The 25,975-nt window shown below is 41.6% G+C and overlaps 1 protein-coding gene across 4 annotated transcripts in view; it reads right to left on the bottom strand.

The window, feature by feature from the left end:
• Cacnb2 (calcium voltage-gated channel auxiliary subunit beta 2) overlaps nt 1–23,662 on the bottom strand; it is a 245,580-nt gene extending 221,918 nt beyond the window's left edge. For all 4 annotated transcript variants that reach the window (XM_090318975.1, XM_090318976.1, XM_090318977.1 and 1 more), the window contains exons 1-2: nt 23,564–23,662; nt 14,997–15,089 (exon numbers count right to left, since the gene is read on the bottom strand). In XM_090318975.1, coding sequence (XP_090175101.1) covers nt 14,997–15,089; nt 23,564–23,662 — 192 coding nt within the window. The remainder of the gene's footprint in view (nt 1–14,996; nt 15,090–23,563) is intronic.
• Between the last annotated feature and the right edge of the window lie 2,313 nt (nt 23,663–25,975).

The following is a 25,975-nucleotide window of genomic DNA, read 5'->3' as shown; positions in this document are numbered from 1 at the left end:
TTGCTTTACTACTATCATGGCTCTTTGCTTTACTACTGTCATGGCTCAGTTTTCTAACAGTATTAAGTGTATTTGAGGGACTGCAGGACTTTGACAGAATCCACCTGCACTCACCAGCTTTCTAATAAAGACTCCCAATTTGAACTCTCAAAATGCAGCTTTTTTCTGTTTCTCACAACTGAGTCCCTGTACAACAACACAAACACTGCCAAGAACAGATGGAGGGTTGAGCAGCCCAGTGAGAAGGGAAAGCCTGATGCTCAAGATCTATTTTCAAAACAAGTCAATAACAACAATAAAGGCAATGATAATGGTATTATATTACATGAGTAATCTAAATTAATACTAATTACAATCCTAAAATTTCCTATAAAAGGACGTATACATTTTATTTTACCACATATTATCACATATATATATGGATACATACATATGTTAGAAAAAATAAATTTATACTTAAGTGTATGGCTTATAAATTACAAATTCTCAAGCAATCTCTTTTGATCTAAAAATCTAAATCAAAACAAATAATTTTTGACCCAGAAACCTACAATGCTTGAAACCACAGAACAATAAACCATGGGTGGCCAATTTTAGGTCAGTTTGAGAGGAAATTAACAAATGCACATGGTGCTCACTAGCAAACTATTTCCCTTTGAAACACTGAACACTGCTGGAATATATTCTGAAAAGAAATTGCACTGATGCTGGGCATGTACAGACTTCTTATTTCCTGAGACTACAGTACAAGTATTTTCATAGCATTTACATTATTTGAGGTATTATTCGTGGAACTGTTTCAGTCTGTTTATGATTCTAGTATAAACACCTCCCCCAAGACTACTAAAAGCTGTCTAATAAGTACCAGGTTGAGTGCCAATGGCTACCCAGGAGGCAAAGATTGCCAAGATTCCAGTTGGAGATCAACGCTGGACAAAATATGCGTAAGAACCCCATCTCAACCAATAGCGTGACATGCATGTCATCCTTAGCTACTCAGGCAGCAAAGATCAGGAGAGCTGTGAGGCAAGCCAGCTCAGACAAAAAGTTTGCAAGCTCTCATCTCAACAGAAAAAAAAACAAACAAACAGAAGAACAACAACAAAAACCCTGAAAATGGTGGCACATGCCTGCAATCCCAGCTATGATAGGAAGTTTCAACAGGAGGATCGCAGTCAAGTCTGACCCTTAGGGCAAAATAGAGTTATTTCTCAAAAGTAAGCAAAACAAAAAGAACTGAAAACATGGCTCAAGTGGTAGAGTGCCTGCCTCTACAACCACAAAAAAAAAAAAAAGAAAAAAGTTACCTAGAGATTAAATTGAAGGTTACAGAAGGATATGCATAAATTGTAAGCAATGTGATGTCACTTCATGTCACCAACTTGAGCACCCTCATTTTGATACTCAGAGTGGAGGTCTTGGAACAAAGTCCCATCCGCTCTTTCATTCCAAAGGGCTGCCACCTAAGAATATGGCATTTTGTAAGCTGCGTCTTCCCTGGCACAGTTGTCATTTTGAGGAGCAAGGCAAGATGCTGGTGTAGGTGGAACACGTGGTCAGCTCAGGTGCAGTGGTCTTTCTGTTTCGATTTTGAACACTTGCAGAATTTGGATGTACTCTATCTCCTATCCCTCCCAGCCACAGCAGCTAGAACCTTTCTCTCCTTCACCCCACTGCTCCTCTCTGCCTTCGCGTAGGATGAACTCAACGTTGGCTAGGTACATCCCTTCCAACCACTCCTGAAAGATGCAACCTCATCCTTCAGTCTCTATTCGAGGCACAAGCCATCTGGTCTACGTGTGAACCCTTCACGTTCGGCACTCCTCTCTACTGTACAACTCCTAATCGTGGATGTGAAAGCCAAATACATTCAGTAACAATTCCATCATTTCACACATCTGGCCAGATGCCTGGACACCAGCACTTACTGGTGAACAATTGTGAAAGTAGACACAAGGAGGACAGTAGAGACAACTTAGTTCAATACAATCAGGTCTACAACTGTATCCTAGGCTTATGTCTAGTGTAGTTTCTATACACATCTAAATGGACATGGGAATTTTCATAATTAAAGCAAAGCACCTTTGAATCCTGAATCCACAGCCGATCTGCTCTGAGTAACAAAAATGCAACACAAATGGTGTATGCTGAAGCAACTGTATGTGAAAGTCAGGCTACATGCATGCAATGTCTTTTATTTAACTGATATGATATAGTTTATTAAAACATGTTCTTTATCATGCCTCTGCATCTTCTCTGAACTGCAATGAAGAAATTGTGGAATATGCTAGTAGAATATTTTGATTTGTTTATAAGACTATTGTAAACACCTCCCCCAAGACTAAGAGCTGCCTAATAAATACTAAGCAATTCTTCTTCCACAAGGCAGGTAATTACATGGGGCAAAGAGTCTCTAGGTAGTCAAATAACCTTTTTCTCAAACAACAACAACAAAACCTCTTTTCCCCAAACAAATGGCCTGAGGCAGAGACAGAATGGCCAATTTTCAAACTTATGAGACCACTAATGACTACTTGTATGGAAGGGAAAACAATCTGTTGGCCAGCAGCATCAGTTCCATGGGGTTTACATAATTTCATGGGAAAAGCCACTAATGGGAGTTCACCCACTGCCAGAGGCTATAAAGGCTCTAACCGTGGTGAGCAGGACACTGTCAGGAAAACCTACTGACGCTACATTTGTAGAGACGTTTCAAAACATTCCAAAGTGGTGAAACTCTGTCGTAATGAAGTTGAAGTCAAGCATTGATAAAACATCAGCTTCTACCTCCCCGCACCGTGCGTGATCTATAAGGACCATCAGTACACAAAAGAACTCAGAAGGCAAGGAAGCTCTCACCAACACTCATACTCAGTCCAGGACCCAAGCTCCATTACAAGTATGAATTACTTCTCTAGGCCTAGGGCATGGTCACCACAGGCCATGGTCTTTCTCAGTTTCCTGCCCATTTCTCCTCACTTTATGTCTTTCTCCTGCTCCACTCCCCCCAGCTATACAGTTTTTAAAAATCCAAACCAGAGGAAGAGAAGGAGAAAGGAAGAGAAGGAAGAGGAAGAGGAGGAGGAAGAGGAAGAAGAAGAAGAGGAGGAAGAGGGGGAGGAAGAGGAGAAATAGGAGGAAGAGGAGAAATAGGAGGAAGAGGAGAAATAGGAGGAAGAGGAGAAATAGGAGGAAGAGGAGGAGGAGGAGGAAGATGATGAGGAGAAAAAGGAAGAGAATCTTCATGCAGGCTCATTAACTAAACACCAGTCTTGAGTGCTCAATACCAAACAAGACTTAGTTCTTGGTGGTTCTTGACTTTGGCCTTAGGCCAGCTCTTGGGAGCCATTACCTTGTCCAGATGTTGCTGGAGGAAGCTGTGCCTCCTCCCCCTGGTTATAGTTGTTGACTTTAACCAAACAAAGGACCTAAAGCCATCAGGTGCCTTTCTATCAGCAGAGTATTCCAGCTGCCTGACAAATACCCAAACCCTGCCTTGAGTCAATCAATCTGCTAGAATACTATGCACTAGTCAGCGCTGGTGACTCACCCCTGTAATCCTAGCTTCTCAGGAGGCTAAGATCTGAGGATCACAGTTCAAAGTCACCCTAGGCAGAAGGCCTGTGAGTCTCTTATCTCCAAGAGACTACTCAGAAAAGGACCGAAGTGGTGCTGTGGCTCACATGGTAGAGAACTAGCCTTGAGGAAAAGGAGCTCAAGTACAGTGCCCAGGCCAGAGTTTAAGACCGAGGACCAGAAAAGAAAATTAGTATGTGCTTTCAAGAGTATGAACGTCTCAAGGTCTCTATTGACCGTGTGCGGAATGGGATGTAAGCGTCACGTCCAGCTAGGACGCTGACAGCATGCATTTGCTAATTGTCATTTTTGGTCAAATATTGTATCTGACAATGCTTGATAGTCTACTTAGCCAACGCATCCAATTGCTTTGTCCAATTTTTTCTGACTTCGGTATACAGATTCATACCCAGCCCAGCAGGAAGATCCTCTGTTCATTCTGATCTCCCACCTCCTCTCCCTATGAACCTCCAGCCTCATCACCTACTCCTCTTTCCACACACCACAATTCCAAGCACGCTGGTATTTACTATCACAGGAACACACTGTGACTTTTCACTGCCTTAAGTCATAGTTGAGAGCCATAACCCAATGTTTCCTATGATTACTGCTCAAAAGAGAATATCATTTCCTCCAGACTCACAAGGGACTTTTTTTTTTGGCTTCTCTAGGAAAACACTTCCCACAGGTTCACAAGAATGGCTATTTTTAAGTTAGTACACATAGCTTTACTATTTTTCTGGGAGCTAGTTCCTACCTCATTATTCTCCTCATGAGCCAATCTGTCCCCTTGATCTCTTCCAGGTAACAGAGCTCAATTATGAGTGAACCAAAGTTTTTTTTTGTTTTTTTTTTTTTTTTGGGGGGGGGAGATGGCTCAACTGCAGATGTTAGTAACCCATGTGGCTGGACAATCACAGAGCTTTGTGAGACTTGACTTTAACACATTCTGGTTAGCCAAAGGAAAACTTGAAATAAAACCTTTAAAAGACTAAATAAAGTTCTTCATCTGGAGCCATTCCATGTGAACAAATATATAATCATCAAATAAGCTAGCAGGAGATGGCATGCGATCACTGAGATTTTTTTTTTTATTCTGCAAGTAACAAATACATAGCAGGGCATTCTGACCTCCACACCGGCTTTCGGTCTTGCCATAGCTCTTCCAATTGTCAGAGGGGAAGATTAAGTGAGACTCTTAATTCCTCCCTTTAGGGGAAGATTTTCAACTTCCATGAGCTGGAAGTTAATAACTGCAACAACTCAACAGATTTAATTCACAAGTAGGGAAAAATGAAGTACAAAATTTTCTTTTAAGACAGTAAGTACAAAAATCACTTTAAAATAATCTTGGTCTATTATGGAGGACACTGAGGTTGGTATATCATTCCAAGCATTAAAAAAGATAACTGATGGGCACCAAGCGACTCATGTCTATAACCCTCTATAACCCTCGCTACTTTGTAGGCTGAGATCTGAGGATCCTGGTTCAAAGCTAGCAGGGAAGGGAAGTCCACTCATCTACAATTAATCATCAAAAAGTCCAAAGTGGAGCAGTGGTTCAAGTGGTAGAGTGATATTTAGAGCAAAAAAAAAAAAAAAGCTCAGAGACAGCACCCAGGCTCTGAGTTCAAACTCCAATATTGACACATACATCCACATCTGTGTGCACACACACCTGTTTTTTAAATATAGGAAATATGGTCAAAGGAAAACTGAAAAATCATAATATTCATACATGTAGCTATTTTTCACATTTACAGTTATAATAAAACTAATGTAATTCACATGTAGTTTACCATCAGATAAATTATGCTGAGTTGAACCAGATTCTAGGTTATGCTGATGAATTTAATCTTACATAGCTCCCAGACTTTTAAACATTTTATAAATCTCTGATATGTCATTATCTAGAAGTTACTGAGGCCTTAGGAAATATTTTACACCATGGAGAAAGCCTAAAGAAAAATTCAATCTGAGCGTACAGAATATTTATCCAAATGAACTCCAGAAAATGGAAACAAAAGGTTTTTTTGTTGTTGCTGCTGCTGTTTTTGTTCTCTTTTTGTCTTATTTGTCTTTAGGAGGGTAAGGGGGGGGGCACAGAAATGGAGGGACATAGGGCCAACACATGAATGCAGCAGTGATACTCACTAGACACTCTACAACTTGTGGATGGGATAGAAGGGAAAAACTGGGAGAGAGCAAGAGAAGGAGTGCCATTCCCCAAAAAGAAAAGTGCTCTTCATAGATATATAAGGCCATACAGTATAATGCTAAATGAAAGGACCTCTAGGATATAGAAACAAAAGCCATATAATGAGTGATTTACTATGTAAATCTCATCTCTTTTGCTGTCCCTTGGTTATCTCATATTGTTACAGTATCTCACTTTGTTATCTGATATATTGGATATATCTGTATTTGGTAATTTGAAATTGGATAGGGAAGGGGGGAAAACAAGATGAGGGGTGGGGAGGAGGGAAATGGGGACCAAGACATGAGAAAGGGTATCAACGTATGTGAAGTAATGCACCTTCCATCTGGCGAATGTAATGTATTACAATAAAAAATATTTTTTAAAAAATCTCAAAAAAGTGCTCTTCACCTGACTTATATAACTGTAACCCCTCTATATCACCTTTATGATAACAAAACAAAATCATATAAGAATATTCAAATGGATCCTAAAGGTTTTGGTTGAACTGAATACATTTATTAAGTACTCGACTTATAAAAATTCATAAAAATATATTGTCATTCTCTGAGTCTGTACGAATCTATTGAGACAGAGATAGGGGAATTCTTCTTTAGTTCTTTCCTTTTCTAGAAAGTGGCTTGAATGAGAAAATTCTGGGGTCTCAGGACCCAGATGCTCAAACAGGACAGGTGGAGAGAAGAATACAGAGTCGGAAACAGAAGTCCAAACAGGCAACTGGGGTCAGATTTCCTTATGACAGCGCTGGGAACAGTTATGCTAAGAGTGCCAAGGGAAATGAAGCGATGCACGGCTCCTCACCAAACAGAATTCTCTAAAATATGACGACAGGTGACTAAGTGGTGGAAAAGCTTTCAGGAAGTTCCCAAATCTACATCTTCCCCAATGTAAGTCCACAGAAGCCTCAGCCAAGGTTCTCGAGTTTTCCTGTGATCATTCTCTTTTGGTTCATTAATTCTTAAACTTATAAAAATAATCTGGACCCAGGGAAGGAACATCAGTCTTTTCCCCATCCTATATCTGCATCATAAAACACAGAACTGGGGAATCCCAGGTGTGGAAGGATAGAAACAAAATTTCAATACTGAAGTTGAACTAAACCATACTGAATGTGCTTTTAAACTTAAGCCCCCTTCCCCAAAAAAATCTCAGAAATGATCTTTGGCATCTGACAACCATCTAAGATGAAACTTTCCAGAAACAAACCAACAGGGAAAGGGATTAACAATATTCTCAGGTAGAGAAGACAGAACTAATAATTCCAGATCCCACTACACTCGTACTTCAGATAGCTCACCTGAAGGAAAAAAAGAAAAAGCATGAATAATTCAGACAAGTAACTGATCTTCAGCAAGACTCCGAAAAGTTTAGAATTTAACGGAAACATATCCTTTGTGGTCAGTTCAGTGTTTAACGAAACTTTTTCTAACTACACTTATTACATGCTCTATGTGAAATTAGCTGAAGAAGGTTTAAATTATTCTCATGGGAATAGTAAATTTAATAATTTAATAATCACTGTGTGGGAATTCTACGACTTCACATGGCTTAACCAAACAGACAATGATTAAAAATAGAAGAAAACAGGGCCTTGGTGGAAAGTATAATTCCAAACAATCTGTGAGTCTAAGAAAATAAAAAATCACCTGCAAAAATAATTCTTGGTTTTAAAATGATATATTTATCTCAGTGTAGGGTGGTATAAAGATTCTTCCCCTCCCCAACACATATTTAACCCATGAAATAATAAGAGAACTTGAAGACAGAACTGTCATTCCAAATACATAAAAAAACAACTCTAATGAGGAAGATTTCTTATGCAACCATACCCTTGCACTCCTACAAAAATTATGTTCACATAGACACAGTTAAACCTAATTAAAGTACAAATTCTGAATTTTGATTTAATAATGTCTAAGGTACATAAGTCTCCTAAGGGGGGGGAAACAAGTAAAATGTTCTTCTACCATTAACAGTGGACTTCTTCATTAAAAAGGTAAATATTTTTACATTGACATATTTATAAAGAATTCTTGAGATAACACAAAACAGATTCTGCCATTCACAAAACCCACGTGAATGTCTAGAAAGATAGAAAGACATTTACAGGAAATCACAGCAGCAATAAATCTACTGCTTTATTATTTATAGTTGTGTTTGTGACAAATTCAGTCTAAGAAGGCAACAAGCCAGTATTTAAGGGCTGAAAGATTTAACCAACCTTAAACATATCAGTCTACACAGGCCTGGAGTCTGTAATCATTATCACAGTTTAATCTGCCTTTGCAAAACAAAACTAAAAAATGGACCGTGTGTCGCTGTGATTAATCGTTCATATTTAAAGCCAATCCGAACTAATATAAAAGATCCCAAAACGCAGCTGAACATGGTACTAGGAGACGGTGGAATTTGTTTAGAATACCATGTTCTCAAAGTGTCAGGCAGCCTTCTGTGAAATATTTGGTTCATTCCATTTTGTCATCCGGATTTGTATTCTGGAAGCCCTTAGAAGCTACAGGATTATTTTGCTACAACCGCAACATATGTCGGTGAGCAAAACCCCACATCAGCTGCTGAGTTCTTCCCTGCTTTGCCACAAAGAATAACTGGGCTTGAAAATTCCAAAAAGTGACATTGAGTCGTCAGATTCAACTTTCCAAAACAGAGGTGACTGCTCTCTGCAGCCCAGGGGAAAGCAGCCAAACAGCCACCATAAGCAGTTGGCAAGTACTGGCCATACATGGCAAGACAGTATAGGAGAGCTCAGATGACAGTGGGCTCGGAAGGAAAAGTGGCCACACTGGAAAACCATCCAAATAAAGCAAAACTGGCAAGTTCTCTCCTTAGCATTTGGTGTTCTTCTTAGGAAAATTGCCAGGTACCTCAGGGTAGCCAGGGAAATCACGTGACTTTAAGAAAGGCGAGAAAAAAAAATAAGAGTTGCAAGCAAACAGGGGTGGGGAGAAAGAGAGAAGGACAGATTGGGCTAAATAAGAGCACTGTTTAATTCTGATGTCCAGGATGTTATTTGCAGATGTACATAGTTTTCCTTGACCTTGGCAATATCAAAGAATTCGTACAGTTAGCTATTCTTACACAATCGCTGGAAAAGAACAGCACAAATGTTCTACCCTTCAATGCCAGGCCAGTCTTGCCACTGTTTATCCCACCTATTTTCTTCCAGGGAACTAATTTATTCTCGGAGTGCCAGTGGCTCACTCCTGTAATCCTAGCCACTTAGAAGCTGAGATATGAAGACTGAAGTCCAAAGTCAGTCTAGGGAGGAAAGTCTTAGGAACAGCACCCAGGCCCTTGCTTCAAACCCGCGGACAGCACCAAACAAACAAACAAACCAGCAAAACAAAATTTAAAAAAAACTAATTTATCCGCTTGGAGACTGCAGCTTTTTCTTTCTAACCCATAGAACTTAGGGATTTTTCTTTTCTTTTTAATTACGTTAGAAAAAAAAAGATCTAAGTTGTAAGAAAACAATCCACTAATTGACAACTTATGCAAAATATTAAATGGAATGGGTTAAAAATTGCAGTTTTCCCAGTTACTATGATGCTCAGTTTGTCTCATTGGTGCATCTCCTCACAACACAAGGACAAAGTTTAGACTACAATCAAGATGATCTTGGTATCAACTTTAGACTCTATTACAGAGCTATAATTATCAAAACAGCTGGCACTGGTACTGGCACAAGAACAGGCCTGAAGACCAATGGAATAGAACTGAGGACCCAGATATTAAACCACAGACCTACGGCCAACTAATCTTTGACAAGGGAGCCAAAAAAATAGAATGGAAGAAAGACAGCCTCTTCAACAAGTGGTGCTGGCAGAACTGGTTAAGCACCTGCAGAAAACTAAAGTTGGATCCTTCTTTGTCACCCTGTACTAGAATTAACTCCAAATGGATCAAAGACCTCGAGGTAAAAGCCGACACACTGAAAACTTTACAGGAAGGAATAGGAGATACACTAGGCCTCCTTGGCACAGGTCAAAACTTTCTTAATAAGGACCAAGAATCACAACAAATCAGAGAAAGGCTGGATAAGTGGGACTGCATTAAACTGCAGAGCTTCTGTATGGCAAAGGACATAGCTGTAAATTAATTAGGAAGCCTACAGAATGGGAGAAGATCTTCACCAACCATACAACAGACAAAGGCCTCATATCTAAAATATATCAACAGCTAAAAAATTGAATCACTCCAAAACTAATCTCCAAAAAAACAACCATCCCATTAAAAGATGGGCCAAAGACTTAAAGAGAGTCTTCTCTGAAGAAGAAACAAAAATGGCCTATAGACACATGAAGAAATGCTCAACATCTCTGGTCATAAAAGAAATGCAAATCAAAACAACTCTAAGATTCCACCTCACTCCAGTTAGAATGGCCAGGATCAGGAAAACGAATAACAACAGATGCTGGAGGGGATGTGGCCAGGAGGGATCACTACTACACTGTTGGTGGGAGTGCAAACTCGTTCAACCACTATGGAAAGCAGTATGGCAGTTCCTCAAAAGACTAAACATAGAGCTCCCCTATGACCCAGCAATTCCACTACTAGGCATTTACCCAATTGTCCAGAAACAAGGAATACTAAATCCACTACCCCAACGATGTTCATTGCAGCACTATTTACCATAGCAAAGATATGGAACCAACCTAGATGTCCCTCAGTTGATGAGTGGATCAACAAGATGTGGTATTTGTACACAATGGAATTCTATGCTGCTGTCAGAAAGAATGCCATCGCCCCATTGGTTAGGAAATGGAAAGACTTAGAAAAAAATCATATTAAGTGAAGTAAGCCAGACTCAAAGGAACATAGGCTCAATGGTTTCCCTCATTTGTCATAATCAGTAGAAACCTTGGGCTCTCCTAGCAGAGATTTGCAATAGAGCAAAACTTAGATACATAAGGCCATATAGTATGACGCTAAATGAAAGGACCTCTAGGATATAGAAACAAAAGCCATATAATGGAATGATTGTTGTCCTTAAGGTACTATGTTATCTCTCATCTTTTTTGCTGTCACTTGGTTATCTCATATTATTACAGTATCTCACTTTGTTATCTGATATATTGGATAAATGCATATTTGGTTATTTGAAATTGGATAGGGAAGGGGGGAAAACAAGATGAGGGGTGAGGATGGGGGGGAGGGAAATGGGGACCACGACATGAGAAAAGGTATCAATGCACCTTCTATTTGGCAAATATAATGTAATGCTTCTATTAATTACAATAAAAATATATAAAAAAAGATGATCCTGGTATCTAATTATCTTCACAACAGTCCAAGATAACCACAGCTTTATGCACAAATAATTTTTTAGTATATAAACAATCTTAACAACAGAATCCATGAATTCTATTTATAGAGCCTCAAAATTATGTGTTAATACTTGCTAGCATTGGTTATAATAAAAATATCAGCTTATCAAGGAAAAGCCTGAAACAGCCTGGAAATGGCTCCATCAAGCCAGGGTTTGTACCCAACTTCACCTCCTTGTCAATACAAGACATCCTGGGACCACATCAGCTAGTGTCCCTCAAAACAACAGCTTTGGCTCATGCAAATAATAATCTTAACTTAATCAGGAGTCTGAGATCAGAGGACTGTGACTCAAAATCATCCAGGGCAGAAAAGTTTATGAGACTCTTATCTCCACCAAAAGACCACAAGTGGTGCTGTGGCTCAAGGATAGAGTGCAAGCCTTTAGCAAAAGTAAAATATGCGCAGAGATAATACAGGCCCCTGAACCAGCATCTGCAGCCTGTGGGTTTTTGATGTGTGTGGACCAGCATGCATACATACATGCATACATACATACACACACACACACACACACACACACACACACACACACACACACACACACACATATCAAAAACCCACAGGCTGCAGGTGACTCGTGCTCACGCTCATTTATATTTATCTTTTTTGTAAAGAGGGAAGGCTTTCAGAAAGACCCCCCCAAACTTATGTTTTTTGAATTTCATATGAAGAACAAAATATTCTTCCAACTCCAATTTTTTTCATTGCAAACAAGCATGGTAGAGTATGACTGAAACGGTGACACAAACAGAAATTTAAGTAACTTTTGATAGGAAAAGGGAATGCTAATTTTAAAAATTCTCATACAACCACTAGGTGCTAGTGGCTTGCACCTATCTGTAATCCTAACTTCTCAGTAGGTTGAGATTTGAGGTTCTTGGTTCAAAGCTGACCCAGGCAGAAATGCTGCAATAAGCTACTACTTAAAAAAAAAAGCCTAAAGTGGAGCTGTGTCTCAAGTGGTAGAACACTAGCCTTGAGCAATAAAACTCGGACAGCACTCAGGACCTGAGTTCAAGCCCCAGGAGCAGCACCAAAACAAAAAGTCCTCACACAACCAACAACAGGTGACTTGTTCTTATAATCTTAGTTAACAGGAGTCTGTGATCCAGAATGTCTCAGCTCAAGGGCAACATGGGCAAAAATATTTGCTAGACTCCATCTCCAAAGTAACCAGCAAAAAGTCAACCTGGAGCTATGGTATGGTTTAAGTGTTAATAGCGGAACAAGCAGGAGGTCCTGAGTTCAAATCCGAATCCTTGTCACACACACACACACACACACACACACACACACACACACACACACACACACACACACACACACACACACACACCCCCCCCCCCCCCCTAAGGTCTAGTAGGAAATTACAATGCTGATGCTCTGTCTTATAAGTACTATTTTTGCATATTCTCCTTAAAAGCTGAAATTAAAGCCTGGGTATTGTTCCTTAGCATTATTGTTTTTTATTTTGTTGTTCATATGCTTGAACTCAGGGTCTAGATACTATCCCTGAGCTCTTTTTCTCAAGGCTAGCACTCTACCACTTCGCATAACAGGTCAGCTTCCAGTTTCTGAGTGACTCGTTAGAGGTAAGAGTCTCACAGGGACTTTTTGCCCAGGCTTGCTCTGAACCACCATCCTCAGATCTCAGCTTCCTGAGTAACAAGGATTACAGGTGTGAATCACTGGAGCCCAGCTACTTTAGCTTTTCAAGTGCTCGAGTATGGCACTCTACCACTTAAGCCAAAGCTCCACTTCGAGATTTTTGGTGGCAAATTGGAGATAGTCTTCAGACTTTCTTGCCTGGGCTGGCTTTGCATTTCGACCTTCTCTTCACTGCATCTTACTACCATGAAACATATCTGCTTCCAATCTGTGCCATGTCAGCCAGCTGCCCAGCATTCTTATTTACCAGAACTATGTGGACCAATAAACTTAATCTTCTCCGCATTCTCCAAATTTCAGCCAGGATATGTCAAAGTTATGGGGGTTAGAGTTTTCAAGTGCAAGTCTTTTTCTCTGAGGTAGAAGAAATGTGAATGCTAAAATGACAAAGATCTTGGGTAACTTCCTTTGACAGACTTCCCTAAGTTATAATATCCAATGTCCTAGACTCACCCCAGAATCATGACACGTGTTATGCCCAGAAGACCATCAGATCTCGACATGCACACTCTGGCAGTTCTCATGGGCTTTGCCCACACCCTCTGCCCAGAAACGCCATCAGAACATTGCTGCAAGGGTGTATCTCTTGCTTCATCTTTTCATTCTCAATGATTCTTACCAACCACATCTTCCTTCTTAACTCATTCTCATCGTCTTATTTTTTTTCTTGTAATCAAAACAATCTACAATTGGCATAGACCAGAACCAACATTTCTCCACTTATTTTAGGAGTCCCTCAGACGTTATTACTGGGGATCTCAGTTGCTGTGGGGGGGAACTGGAGACTAGGAAGAGTTCTGTCCACACAAAAGCAAGTATACAGAGCAGTAACTAGCCATGAACACAACACAGAGGTTTATCTAGCTGTGGAAATCGATGGAAGAGTAATGAGTCCTACCAACAGACTCACTGAAGACCAGCAGAGATGGAAGTAGAACCATCTCTCCCCGCAATAAACACAAAAAGTCAAAAAGGATTTACAGTAGACCCTTCAGCAACAAACAAATGCCCAGATAAATAACCCCCCAAAACAGTTTGGGATCATGACATTCAAAAGAATGTCCCATTCAGACTGCCTTCCCAGCTGAAAATTTCTGTAGTTTCAGAGAAAGAGTTGCCGCCAATAAAAAAAAAGTTATCCCAGGATCACACCGGTTTTCCCACGTAGGAAGCTGAGATCTGAGGATCCCAGTTCAAAGGCAGCCCAGACACAAAAGCCTGTGAAACTCTCATCTCTAATTAATCACAAAAAAAAAACAAATCAAAATAACAAAAAAATATCCAAGTGGAGTGTGGCTTAAGTGGTAGAGCGCCAGCCTTGAATGTGAAGTCAAGCAAGAACACAAGGCCCTGAGTACCAGCACAAGGAGAGAGACAGACAGACAGAAAAAAGAAGTGATCTATGAGAGCACTGGCCAGAAATGGTCATCATTTAGTCAAGAAAGCAAGTTCTCCCTAACTCTCCCCTCGCCCACTCTCCACAATGAGGACAAAGGTTAAGATACATGCATGTATCTCCTGAGATTTCACAGATCACCACCAGTCCGTAGGGATTTGACTGCCTGTCTGCTCCTCTGGGACTTGTGGGCCCTTCTGGTACCATAAAAAGAGTGTTTATCTGTTGTGTGAGCAAACTTGACACATCTGTTTAGGGCACAGTCCCAAGAATATACCACAGTGTAACAAAAATAAAGACGATGGCTCTGTAGACAGACAACTGTTCCAATCACATCTCATCACTATTTTTACCTTGAAAGTGTCAACCACTCTAAGACCATGTGTTTGGCTCAATCCAAATCCCAAAACAAAGACAAAGAAGAAAACTCAAGCAAGAACAACCACCATATCTTAACCTCTTTCTCCAAAGAACCACCCAAAAAGAAAAAACAAAAATCCTAGAGCCATTCCCACCGCATTTCTGTTATTCTGCTATTAAAGACACCCACGGTAATGAATTCTACCCTTGACTTTCCTCGACCTGCCAGGAAAGGAATGTAATTATCCCTCAAACTTTCACTGAAAATATAAATATTTTCATTAGGACATAAAACCATACAAAGTTGGCTTCAAAGTTCAAGACAAACAATACTACATGAATCTTAACGATGAAACTACTTTTTTAAAATATACATGAATTTCATCTAAAATATACTTCTGGAAACCATAAATCGAACAGCTTTCCTACCTGACGAACGAAACTATTTGAGGTAGTATCAGAGGAGGTACTTCCGTCGGACCCTTTAAATCTGTTCTTTCTTCTGGCTCCTTTTCCATAGGACTGAAAAAAAAAAAAAAAAGGACAGAGCAAATTACTATTATACCTTCGTACAGAGAATATAGGAGAATTCTATAAAATAGGAGTTGTAAATGCACAATAAACTGCCATGACACGCAAATCACTGGAAGGCCAGCGTGTTAATAATTAGAATTTCAATGTTTATTTCAGTGTATATGGAGAAAAGATTTTAGATAAAGTATTTGCTAACTGCTGCAGCAAACAATTTACAGCATCTGCAAATATGTAAGAAGCCAAGAGGCAAAAGCCACTGAAGATAAAGCACTTAAACTAGGCCCCCGTGGCTCATGCCTGTAATGCTAGTTACTCAGGAAGCTGAGATCTGAACACCATGATTCAAAGGAAAGTCCTTGAGCCTCTTATTTCCAATTAACCACCATATCTCCAACTAACCACCAAAATGCTAAAAGTGGAGCTGTGGCTTAAGTGGTAGAGCACTAGCACTAGGCAAAAACACTCTGGGACAGCACCCTGAATTCCAGCTCCATGACTGCCACAAAAAAAGGAGGGAAAAAAGAGGCATTTAAAAGGACTAGGGAAAAGCTTTCTGAATGATATAGTGCTTTCATACTATGCTTTCCCTAGTACAGCAAAAAAGAAAAACGAAGGAAGAAAAACAGAAGGAAAATGGGAAGGGAAAGCATTTAAGAACAAGAAATTAAAGAGCAAAATAAAGACTGAATAAAGAGTTGAGTCAAGCACCAACATCTACAAATGAACTTGTTTTTCCTATTATATCGACAGTGTTCAGGCCGAGCCCCAGGAATACACTATTTCACCAATCCATGTGTAATGCTAAGCATAAAGTTATGGTATACATTAAATACCAACATAAGTGAAAAACAGATCAATACTGAGGTATACAGTTAAATACATATGGATTCAAGTCCTGCCTATTGAAGACTTGAAGCCAATTTCTCAAACCTTTCTCTCAGTTTCAACATGAGATAACTTAAAGTATTAAAATTATACTTCATAGAGCAATTTTAAATATTAAATGCAATAATGAGTATAGAGCATTTGGAATTAGATCTAGTATACGGTAAGAATTCAAAACACACACAAAGACATGAAAACTGGAAAAGAGACAGATTGAAGAAAAGATTAAGTTATCAGATACTTTATCCAATTATCAAAATTCACCCAATTTCCCACTTTTAATCACTATTTTCCTTGTTTGAAAATGCTACTGGATTGCGTTTGGTGAATTCATAACATTTCAATTAAAAGTATCTTCATAAATCATCATATACCTAGCACTTAAGCAAGCTGGACTCTATTACAAACCTTTTTGTTATGAGTAATTTAGATGAATCTGTAATCAGCAGGAGAGTGGTTTAATAGTAAAGCAAGTTTTTTTTCTTTAAATATGTTTGTTCTCTTCCAAGTATCTAAGGGGTTTATATAATACAAATGGGTTTCCATGGCATTTAATTAACTCAACTTTTTAGAAAGGAAAGACCAGCTAGGCCGGGCTTTCATAATGTAATGTACAAGATTCACTTCACAGCTTATTCTTCTTCGTTACATAAACATTATTCAGTAAACTGTTGAAAAATAACATTCTTTTATCAACACTCTTCCTTTTCCAATTATTGTGTAAAGGACAGAAAGCTTCACAAGGCCTCAGAAGGCTAAAATGAAGTCTGAAAAAAATGTAAAATTTAAAAAAAAATCTATGTTATTCCATATGGAAAAATACTTACTATCTTGAAAGGTTTTCTAAGGCCTGTCTTATTTTTTAGACAGACTGGAGACAATCTGAGTTAAACAATCCATTTAACCTCATGAGAGACATACTTATTGTTGTTTTTTTTTTTCAGAGCAGAAACAACATAATCTCACTCCATTAACACTTTTCTCTTTCAGGTACCATTTTGAGATGAGTGGAAAAGTCGGTATAATTTGGTGATCATTTATTTTAGCTTTCTCTTCTCTTGATAATTTGTTTCTATTCTGTTGCTTCACAGTTGCACAATAGACATTAGAAGACACAGGAGGAAGATGCTCACATTCTCTCTAAAGGGAAGCTGTTGGGCTTTGCAAAAAATAAAAGGGGGTGAGGAGGTGGACCCATTTAAAAGTACAAGTTAATTCTTCTAGACCTCTGGAAATATCATTTACAAACTTTATTTCAGGCACATTTAGCCACCTACAGGGTGAATGCATGAAAGATTTATTGCCATTTTCAACAGTCCTAAGCCACTCTTTTGCACAATATCTATGGCACCATGAATTACAAACAAACTGGTGACAGGGAAAAAAATATATATATATATATACAGTATCATATATACTGTCTTTGAGAGATTTTTGTTTCTTAGCTTACATTAATTATAACAGGGAGGTATTTACTTGCTACATTTCCACATACATGCATAATATAATCCAATCCATCTCAACCCCTTCTTTCACTCTCTCATCTTCCCTTCCCCTTCTAAAAACAATGTCCACAAGTTTTGCTGTTCTTTTTTCATAGTTGCGAACCATCTACTTTGATCATACTTATCTTCCTCCATTTTCCTCTCACAAGTACCCTCCTAGGTTGATTAAAAAGTGCTAATGCACTACCATATTATAGCATTTCTTAAAACTAAAATAGATCTGTTTAATTATACCAACTCTGCAAGTTTCCTTATTCCAGTAATTTCTCTGTCCAATTGTTCCTTCTGTAAACTTCAGAGTGACAACATTCTGACAACAGAAACATAAGTTGCAAGTATAGTTGAGAAGCTAAAAGTCTAGGAAGCTAAAAGTGTTTTTATGTACCTTAGGACAATGATAGTGAAAATTAAGGCTGCTGCCTGTGTCCTTTAAGCTAATGAGTATCTAAAGCTGAGTCCAACTCAAAATTAAGGACCAGAATATTTTATCAAAAGGCATTAGAAACAACAAAAAAAGGAAAGATAAACCATCAAGACAAAAAAAAATAAAGAGCAAACGTCCTAATATTTAGGTAATTATTATGTGGAAATAAAGCATTATTTCTTTAATGTTCTACTTGTATAAACAAGGTAATTTTTAAATAACTTTTTTAGCAGCATTAGGTACATGACATCCACCAGCAGAAACAACCCTTAGAATAACAGAAGGTAGAAACCGGAAACTGAATTATGCCACTCCACAGATTCTTCCTGGTACAGTCAGCCTCCTAAGTCCTTCTTGGAACAACTCTAAAAAGCTACCACTTTGCTTACATTCCCCGAACTATATGGAACTTAATAAAAACAAATGATGTCTCTATAGTGAAGAGGAAAAGAAAACTCAAGGTACTTTTAATTCTTTTAGTTCTCCTAAAATGCCAAATTAAGATTTCAAGAACATCTCGATTTTTTAAAATTCCCTTTTAAAACAAAACAAGTATTAAAAGCTAGGCTTCAGTAGCTCTGGCCTATAATCCTAACTACTCAGGAGACTGAGAGCTAAGGACCTCGGTTTGAAGCCAGCCTGGGTGACAAAGTCTGTGAGACTCACATCAAATAACTACCACAAAAGGAAAAAAAAGCTGGAAGTGGAGTTGTGAATCAAGTGGTAGAGCACAACTTACCATGAGTGCACACACACACAATACTGTATTTAAAAGATTTTCAAAACTCCGCGTTCTTATCAGCCTAGTCCAAGTATTTCCCTGATACTTTTAACGATTTCTCTTAAAGCTCAACCAATAGGGAGGAGTCTCGGTGTCAGATGGAATTCAACTCTGATTTCTGAATGGTTGAAGCAGAAGGTACTAGTTCTCAACATGGTGGTGGACTTGTTGCAGAGGAAGCAGGACTAGCAACGAGAACCGAGTACTAATGCTAATTCTCACCTCCTCCATTCAGCGAAAATGAAGTAGATCCATTCAAATTTTACACTTCCCTTCATAAATCAGATCAACACCAACTTTAACTCTCTCTAGTTTAAAAATTCACATATGCTATTTGCCCAGCAACTGAAACAGGCCTGGCAACTAGAAAATCAAACACTGCTATGGCTCACTAAGGGGGTTAACAGTGGGGGGTGTGGGGGGGGGGAGGAGGCTTAGCTTTTCTTAAAGGGCCAGAGCTACATTTTACAAAATTCAAAACTAGCCCAATACAGCAACAGGTTAACAAAGTTCTTATCAAAAGCTATAAAGAAGCTACAAGTAAAGCAAACCACTCAGATATTATATTTCACATTTGTAAAACATTCAGAAATTCTCCCTAGCATGCTTATAATTATTTTTAATATGCAACCACAGAACAAAAAATATATAATTGGTATTATATATATATCCATTTAAAAGGAAAGTGACCTGTAATGAAGAGCAAAAATCTTTTAACAAAATATAAAACACAAAGTCCATGCCCACTACATCTGGAGACTATACAAGATTAAACTTACACCTTGGACCCATGAAGTTTCTATTAAAAACAACAAACAAAAATCTTGTGGTGATTTGCTTCTGAAGGGCAGATAGCTGGTGCCCTTTTTTGCTCAATGTCCTGGCTATACTGCCATGACTAGTACTTGAAAAGCAGCTGGTGAGCCGGGATGAGATAGAACCAGCTGGGATTGGTTGCTAGGTGCAAAACAAACAGGGCCTCTGCTTGCTGTCCATTCTCAGGTGTGACTAGAAATGCCAGCTATGGAGCTCTTGAGGCCTAAAGGGTTTTACCCTTGTCACCTGTGTCATTCACCAGGGTTTTGTCCAGAAACTCCCCAAAAGAAATACAATAGGAGGCACCTGGAGAAATTATTCTAGAAGCTGCTTTAAAAAAAAATGACAAACAGCAGAAGGGGGGGAGGATTAGGTTGCATTTGCATTTCATTGAACTCAACAGGCTCAAACTATTATGGCTTCAACCTGTGATTAAGTCAAATTCAATCCGTGAGGATGTGTTATAGTCATTATCACATGTTAAGTTTTTGAAGTCTGTTCAGACTGGCCACAGTCCCAGAGCTAGGAAACCACAGGTAGCGAGGGGCTATTGTAATGAACCTTGCAGATCTCCAGTTTGGAAAAGGTCCTACAAGAATGCTTGTCTTTGGAGAGAGTCAGTGTTAGCACTGAAACTGTTTTAATAAGTTACCTACAAAGTCGTGCAAGGTTCTTACATCAGAACTTCTTATGAATTTCCAGTGAGGTGACTCTTCCTCTTAAGAAACAGTTCCATGTAGCTTTTAAGAGTTCTAGCAGGGGGAAATAAATACACCCATTGCTGCACCTTTCTCCTTGCCAGGATGATGCGGAAAGGACTGCAGAGAATTTGTGAATGTATGGTTTTTGCTTTAAACCCAATCACATAAAGCTTGCAGTATAACCCTGAGATGGAGAAAGGAGTCTAAGACACAAAAATCATTTGGAAGTTGTATTTCTAAATAGAATCACTATTACCCAATGTCTCAGCAAAAAGGGATTTCTCTCCAAAGCCAGCCTCTTTCAGTTTTATCTCAGCTCTGTTCTGCCCACAGATGCAATGGGTGGATAGCATTCCCAAGACTCACAGAAACCTCTGATGCCTCGAGGTAGCTGTTATAACAAAGTAAACAAGGTAACACTGTCCTCCTATAATGGATCTAATATGAACACAATTTAGGTGAAAGTGCTTTCCCTTTGGGAAGGCAGAGAGAGCCAGGGAATAGATGTGGCAAGGGTTTGAAGATTCAAACCTCATCTGGAGTTACACACGTCTAAAATCCATTCCTCTCTTCCTCTCCTCCGCCCTGATTCTATGCAGTCACTTGCTAGTTGTTCAAGCTTAACCTTTGAAATGCTGGGTGGCTATTTTATGTGCCTACATGTTGCAAGGCCTTCAAGATGTGCCCAAGACTGCCCAGTCAAATGTAAATCCCCATTCTATGCAATATCCTCCCTTTTCCAAGTAGGAATTGTGAATGCAGGCTGTAAATTCTACTTTTAAATGTGGTGAAAAGCGCTTTGTGTGTGGCTATCATCTCAAAATTGCTGTTGAAATTTCATTCACCTGCTGAATTTCATATCTTCTAAGAAACCCTGGCCAAAGTCCTTAAAACAGAATATTGCTCTTCTTTCCTCTGCATGACTGACCCTTACAAAGTTCTCTTCTGTACCTAAGCTGTACCTCTGCTATACATGTTCCAAACTTGGAGCTACTGAAGAAAGAAGTTATCTTCACTCACTAAAATCCACTAACTCGAAATTAGTATGTCTTATCTGAATACATTCATACTTTGCGGGGAGGAAGGTCAGCTCTAACTATAATCTCCAAAGAGTCGGGCACTACTCTTGTCATGTGTGTATATATATATATAAAAAAAAAATCAGAACCAGAAACCAGAAACATTAAAAAGGAGGGGAAAAGGACCAGAGTTTGGCCTAGTGGTAGAATGTTTGCCCAGCATGCACGAAGACCCAGGTTCAATTCCTTGGTACCACATATATAGAAAAAAAGCCAGAAGCAGTGCTGTGGCTCAAGTGGTAGAGCTCTAGCCTTGAAAAAGCCCAAGGACAGTGTTCAGGCCCTGAGTTCAAGCCCCAGGACTAGCAAAAAAAAAAAAAAAAATAGAGGGCAAAAAGGCTCTCAAAGTCCCTTGCTGGGTCAACAATCTAGACCTCCATTCTGGAACAACCACAGCCTGTGAATTCAGTTTTACTCTCACTTAACCTGCAAGTGCTGGCATGAAAGCAAATGTAAGCTGTGAGAATCAGAATTCACCTACTCCATCAGTGAGCTAATTATGTATCTATATTTCGTGTGTGTGTGTGTGTGCACTTGCACCAGTCCTCTGGCTCTGAACTCTGTGGCTCAAGGCTAATGTGCTGCACCAGTAAAGCTACAGCTCCACTTCTGGATTTTAGTGATTAATTGGAGATCATATGTACATATGACCACATAAAATGATGCTTATCAATGAACTCCAAGAAACAAAAACAAAGAGGTTTTTCTTATTTGCAGTACTATTTGCAGTTATTTTCTTTTTTCAATCCTTTAGTTCATTCTCTGATGTCACTATGTATTTTTACAATTTCTGTACCCTTTGTCTTGTTAAAAAAGAGTCTCATGGACTTTCCTGCTGGGCTGTCAAAACTAAGCTAGGTGCTTAGTTTTAAGCCACAGGGTCAAGGCAGATTAAATCTATGTTTTTTAACCACTCCAAAGAGAAATTTCCTCTTATGTAAGTTCTTAAGATTCCCCCATTTTTTCTCCCTCTGAAATCTCACTGTGCACTCTACATGGAAGAAAATCCCACAGAGCTGAGGCGGTGGTGCTGCAGTGCCCTGCCTCTACACGCAACAGCAGGCGCACACGTGCAAACTTTCACCATCAGGCCACTCTTGCCTGCTCTCCATAGCTAGTGGACGGTGCTTGTACACAGACAGACAGACAGACAGACAGACAGACAGACAGACAGACACACAGACACACAGACACACAGACACACAGACACACAGACACACCCGCATGGTAGTCACAATTCACAACAGAACAAACACAGGCTTGCAAGCAGCCCACAGAGACCACTCCAAGCCGGGGAACCCCTCAGCCCCTCTCCAACCAGCCCAGAGCCGGGACTCCAGAGAGTCCTCTCCCCACACCAACACCACCCGTGGAGAAGTTTAGTCTCCTGACCGCCCAGACCCGGGGGTGCTGTCACCCCAACTGTCCCTGCCAAAGCCTGACGTCAATGCCACCTTATCAGTGCCCAACGCCTACAACTGTGAGCTCCTATTTCACAAGGTGCAGCCAGGCACTACTGCTATTTATTTATTTATTTTTGCTTTTTTTTTTCCCCTTCCTCCTCCTCCTCCTCCCCCCGCCCCTTCCCACCCCCAGAAACCCGCTCTTACTTTTGGAGGATGAGGGATTCCCCCACCCCACTCACGCCCACCCCACCTGAAATGGCTAACATTTCTGGAAGAAATTTTTTAAAAAATATATATTAAAAAAAACAAAAACTTTCTCTTGTTTCCCAACTAGCCGCTTCTCGCCTTTAGGGGAGCTGGAATGGAAAGGTGGGGTTCCCGGACGAATGCGGTGCCCGGGGTGGGGATGTCCGCTCGGGGAAGGGTGCCCCCACCCCAGCGCAGCCCGGCGCGCCCCGCCTCCCCGCGGGCCCCGAGGCGGAGGTGGGGGGCGGCGGGGGCGGCGCCCCCTCCCCGGGACTCACGATCTTCAGCAGGTCCAGTCCGCTCGCCGCCGGGTTCATGGCTCTCCACGCGCCTCTCCCGGGGCCGGGGCGCGGCGAGCGGGCCCCCCCCTCCTCGGGGCAGCCCGGCAGGTCTCCCCCGCCCCCTTCCCACTTGCTTTTCCGAAGCCGATGGAGGGAGTGGGGGGGGGGATAAAAAATGGAAGCCGAGGCGGAGGACGGCGCCCAGGGGCCGGGTCTCCCCCGCGCCCCCGCCCGGCACGCACCCGCGCCCGGGGAGGAGGGAGGAAGGGGGGCGCCGGGGCGGAGGTGGGGCGCGCGGCGGCTCACAAAGCCGGGCGCGGGCGCGGCGCTCGCGCTACCTGTGCTCCGGGCGCCCCGGTCTCCAGCAGCTCCATCTGCGCCTCGGGCGCCGCGGCCGCCGCTGCGGGAGGCGACTTGGACGAGTCGCTCTGGACCATGGGCGGACGCTCGGACGGGGCGGCCGGGGGTGAATACCGAAGTCCGCGGGCGAGCGGGCGAGCGGCCTGGGGACGGCGGGTTTGCCCTCCTCCTCCTCCTCCTCCGCCCCGGCTCTCGGGACGCGGCTGCACCGCGGGTTTCCCGAGCGAGCGGCGCGCGCGGCTCTCGAGACGCCAAGTGCGGGCGCCCGGAGGGAGGGAAGGAGGGAGGAGGAGTAGAGGGGGGGAGGGAGGGAAGCGGGGGAGCTCGCTCGCCGAGGGCGAGCCCGGGGCGGCGCGTCGGAAAGCGAGAGTGACACGCAATCCACCGGCCCCAAAAGTTCCTCGGGGAGGCGCGGGCCGCGTCCCCGTCCCCGCCGCCCTGGCACCCGCCTTGGAAAGTTTTCAAAGCCACCGGAGCTCGCGCCCTGCGCGCCCCCTCTCCACGCCCCCCTGCTCTCCGCCCCCCTCCTCTCCACCTCCCCGCCCCGGGGACGTGGTGGTGGCGGCCGTGCCGCGCTCTGGCTGCAGGACTCACCTCCCCAACCCGTCGCCAAACGCGGTCCTAGCAGCCTGCTGGCCCCCGAGGGCGCCCGGGCCGGGCGAGGCGAGGCTCCCCGGGTGTTTGTTGCATGGATCACGGCGGATGGTTCTCCACGCCCTCGACCGTGAGCGATTGAAAACACTTGGTTCCGTCTGTGCTGAGGAAATGCCAAGGCCCTGGGGCCCAGGCTGGACGTGAGCCCTCACCCCCCTGCGCACCTGGACCCTCCGCACCTGAAGCCCCTTACTTTTTCCCCGTCCGCCTCCCTGGGCTCTGGATCTCCACCAAGCCGCTGAGCTTTCTCTATGGGGCTGAGACCAAATGAACCTCTCTTTTAGATCCTAACCTCTTTGATAAAGTGGCTTAGCATAATCCAGATATTCCTGGTGGGCTTTGGTTTGTTTTCTCTCACTTATTTATTTATTATTATTACAGGATGCAGAGCCGTTGGACAACTTTGGTGGAAATCTCTGCCTGTACCAGTCCCTGCACACAAGCGCTGTCTCCTACTTTCTAACAAGGGTTGTATATTCTGGAATAGATGCAGTGTCTTTCTGTGGCCATTCCTACCGTATTTTACTGTGATGTAGACCCGATCTCGGCTCTTTTCGGAAACAGCTATGGCTTGTAGACCTGTGGCTCGCCACACTAGTTTGAGGCAGGCTTACCCACAAAGTAGGTGTCATGGTAGGGTTAGAAAGTTAAGCATCACCAAAGCGCCACTGATTTTCTTAGCCTTCAATGGAATGCTATTTTCCTTTGCATCTTACTAAATGTTAAAGAGAGGCACTGAAGTATGGTTAAGCAATTATTTAAAAGGGGAGTGGCCACTTTTACACACACATACAAAGAAAAGTGAAGAGCTAAAAAGCTGCAGCTTAAGATATGGGTGGCCCAGGGTACCCTACGTGGTTAATGCCTATAATCCTAGCTACTCAGGAGGCTGAGATATGAGGAGGGTCTATGTTTGAAGCCAGCCCAGGCTGAAAAAGCCCATGAGACTCTTACCTCCTGTTCTAACTACCAAAAGTCGAGCTGTGGTTCAAGTGGTAGAATGTCAGCCTTGAGCAAAAAGGCTCAGGGATGGCCCACAGGCCATGAGTTTAGGTTCCAGAACCAACACACATATACACAAACAACAACAGCAACAAAGCCAGGTATGTAGAGCTAAGTAAGGGTCAGAGCCAGGATGCTGAGGGCGCTGATTTCAAACCCCAGTACTGAACCACACAAAAAGTAAATCATATCTGTGCCTCTAGAACACAACTAATAAAATGCAAGCTAGGGGCCCAGGTTTAGCCTAGTGATAGAGTGCTTGCCTAGCATGCACGAAGACCTAGGTTCAATTCCTCAGTACCACATACATAGAAAAAAGCCAGAAATGGTGCTGTGACTCAAGTGGTAGAGCTCTGGCCTTGAGAAAGCCCAAGGACAGTGCTCAGGCCCTGAGTTCAAGCCAGGAATGGCAAAAAAAAAAAAATGCAAGCCAGCAGCTCGTTGGGGTGTTAAAGTATAGAAATAGTATATGGAAACTAATTAACATACTTGTTGGATGAATGAATGAATGAATGAATGTGGTTCAATTCTGTTAGATGTTACATTTTTCTCCCTCATGAAAAACATGTTTTCTTATGGCATCATTCCCTTTCAATTATGATCATTTAAGAAGTAAAATTATCATCATTCACCAGCTTTTTAGACAGACCACAACATATCAATACAACCTGGAAAATAATGTTACAAAATTTTTGGTGACAGCCAGAAGGGAAGTAAAGTTTGAATTATGTCTT

This window comes from Megascapheus bottae, chromosome 26 (genome assembly GCF_031878675.1).
Source record: "Megascapheus bottae isolate mThoBot1 chromosome 26, mThoBot2.hap1, whole genome shotgun sequence".
Taxonomy (NCBI): domain Eukaryota; kingdom Metazoa; phylum Chordata; class Mammalia; order Rodentia; family Geomyidae; genus Megascapheus; species Megascapheus bottae.
Note: the sequence above shows the minus strand (reverse complement) of the source record. Positions and strands in the feature narration are given on the sequence as shown.